Source organism: Bison bison, unplaced genomic scaffold (genome assembly GCF_000754665.1).
Source record: "Bison bison bison isolate TAMUID 2011002044 unplaced genomic scaffold, Bison_UMD1.0 scf7180017864230, whole genome shotgun sequence".
Classification (NCBI taxonomy): Eukaryota; Metazoa; Chordata; class Mammalia; order Artiodactyla; family Bovidae; genus Bison; species Bison bison.
The window spans coordinates 716,669-718,364 of NW_011494802.1; the positions used below are offsets into that span (position 1 = coordinate 716,669).

The 1,696-nt window shown below is 56.1% G+C and overlaps 1 protein-coding gene across 1 annotated transcript in view; it reads left to right on the forward strand.

The window, feature by feature from the left end:
• The window catches only part of LOC104992999 (olfactory receptor 13J1-like), a 1,791-nt gene extending 1,164 nt beyond the window's left edge, over nucleotides 1–627 (forward strand). Inside the window, exon 2 of the mRNA XM_010846061.1 lies at nucleotides 277–627. Coding sequence (XP_010844363.1) covers nucleotides 277–627 — 351 coding nt within the window. The remainder of the gene's footprint in view (nucleotides 1–276) is intronic.
• The last annotated feature ends 1,069 nt before the right edge of the window (nucleotides 628–1,696 follow it).

The following is a 1,696-nucleotide window of genomic DNA, read 5'->3' on the forward strand; positions in this document are numbered from 1 at the left end:
CTGTCTACAGGCTCCACAGAGTGTCTGCTGCTCACCATCATGGCCTATGATCGCTACCTGGCCATCTGCCGGCCCCTTAGGTACCCCGTGCTGATGAGCCACCAGCTCTGCTGGTTGCTGGCGGGAGCCGCCTGGGTCTTCTGTCTCTTCATGTCAGTGACTGAGACAGTCATCGCCATGAGGCTGCCCTTCTGCGGCCACCGTGTGGTCAGTCACTTCGCCTGCGAGATCCTGGCAGTCCTGAAGCTGGCCTGTGGTGACACGTCCATCAGTGAGGTCTTCCTGCTGGTGGGTGCCATCTTGCTGCTGCCCGTGCCCCTGGCCTTCATCTGCCTGTCCTACACACTTATCCTGGCCACCACCCTGAGGGTACCCTCAGCTGCCGGGCGCCGCAAAGCCTTCTCTACTTGCTCAGCACACCTGGCCGTGGTGATGCTTTACTACGGCACCGTTATCTTCATGTACATGAAACCCAAGAGCAAGGAGGCCCGTATCTCTGACGAGGTCTTCACGGTCCTCTATGCTGTGGTCACACCCATGCTGAACCCCGTCATCTACAGCCTGAGGAACAAGGAGGTGAAGGAGGCTGCCAGGAAGGTGTGGGGCAGAATACAGACCTCCAGATGAGGGAGGCCAGGGCTCCTACAGGTTAGCAACTCAGGTCTGCCTTCGCCTACAGAGAGGATGGATAGGGCACAGGGTTGGGGGTCTGGAATCTTCAAGCCAGAAAGGCAGCACCACCTCCCACTGATCCTGCCACAGATCCAAGTCACAATTCCACCTTTGTTCCTTCCCCAGGCAGAGCCCTGGGCCAGCTCTCAGCATGAGTCTCCGCTACTTCACCCCAGCCTCCCGGCTGGACTCAAGATTTCAGTCTTGTTCCAGCCAATCTATCCTCCAAGGGTCATCCAAAGCGATATTTTGGAAAAGTCTATTTGATCATGTCTCTTTCTTGGCTAAAACCACTGAATGGCTCCCAGAGCTCTCAGGATGAAGTGAAAGGGCTTCGCGGGGGCATTCCAGACCACTGCAGCCTGGCCCTGCTGGACATGACCAATCCCCTTCCCCACCCTGTGCCCCACAGACTCCCTCCTGTCAGCCACACACACCAACCCGGCAGGAGCCTTGTGCGCCCAGCAATACCCGACTCTGTGCCGTTCTTGGTTCTTCCCACAAGGCAGCCCCCAGCCAGCACACAGCTCCCTGTGTAAAAGGACTATCTGATCCTCGAGGCCTGTCCTTTTATTTTTAAAATGTAATTCCCTACGCTACACATGAGGTCCTTGTTGTTTTCCTATTTTACATAGAGTACTGTAAATCTGTTAATCCCCAACTCCTGATTTACCCCTCCCCCACCTCAAGGCCCATCTTGAATGACACCTCCTCCAGGAAGCCTCCCCACTCTGCACCTCTCACTGTGCTCCTCCTGCTTTATTTCAGTGTTGCTCTAAGAGCCAGTAATACCGGATTTCACTCTGTCCCAAGGTCTGGCCCTGCCCAACCCCAAGCCCACACCGGTTTCTCAAATAAACAGAAAATATATCAATGTAGGGCAGAGCCTGGGGTCCTCCCCAAATCTGAGCAGAGCTGAGATGAAGTTCACAGATGACAGGCACAGTCTAGCGCCTGGGGAGCTGACGGCAGAGGCAGTGCCGAGGCCCAGCCTCCACGATTTCCAGCCCAGCCCAGGCCCTGG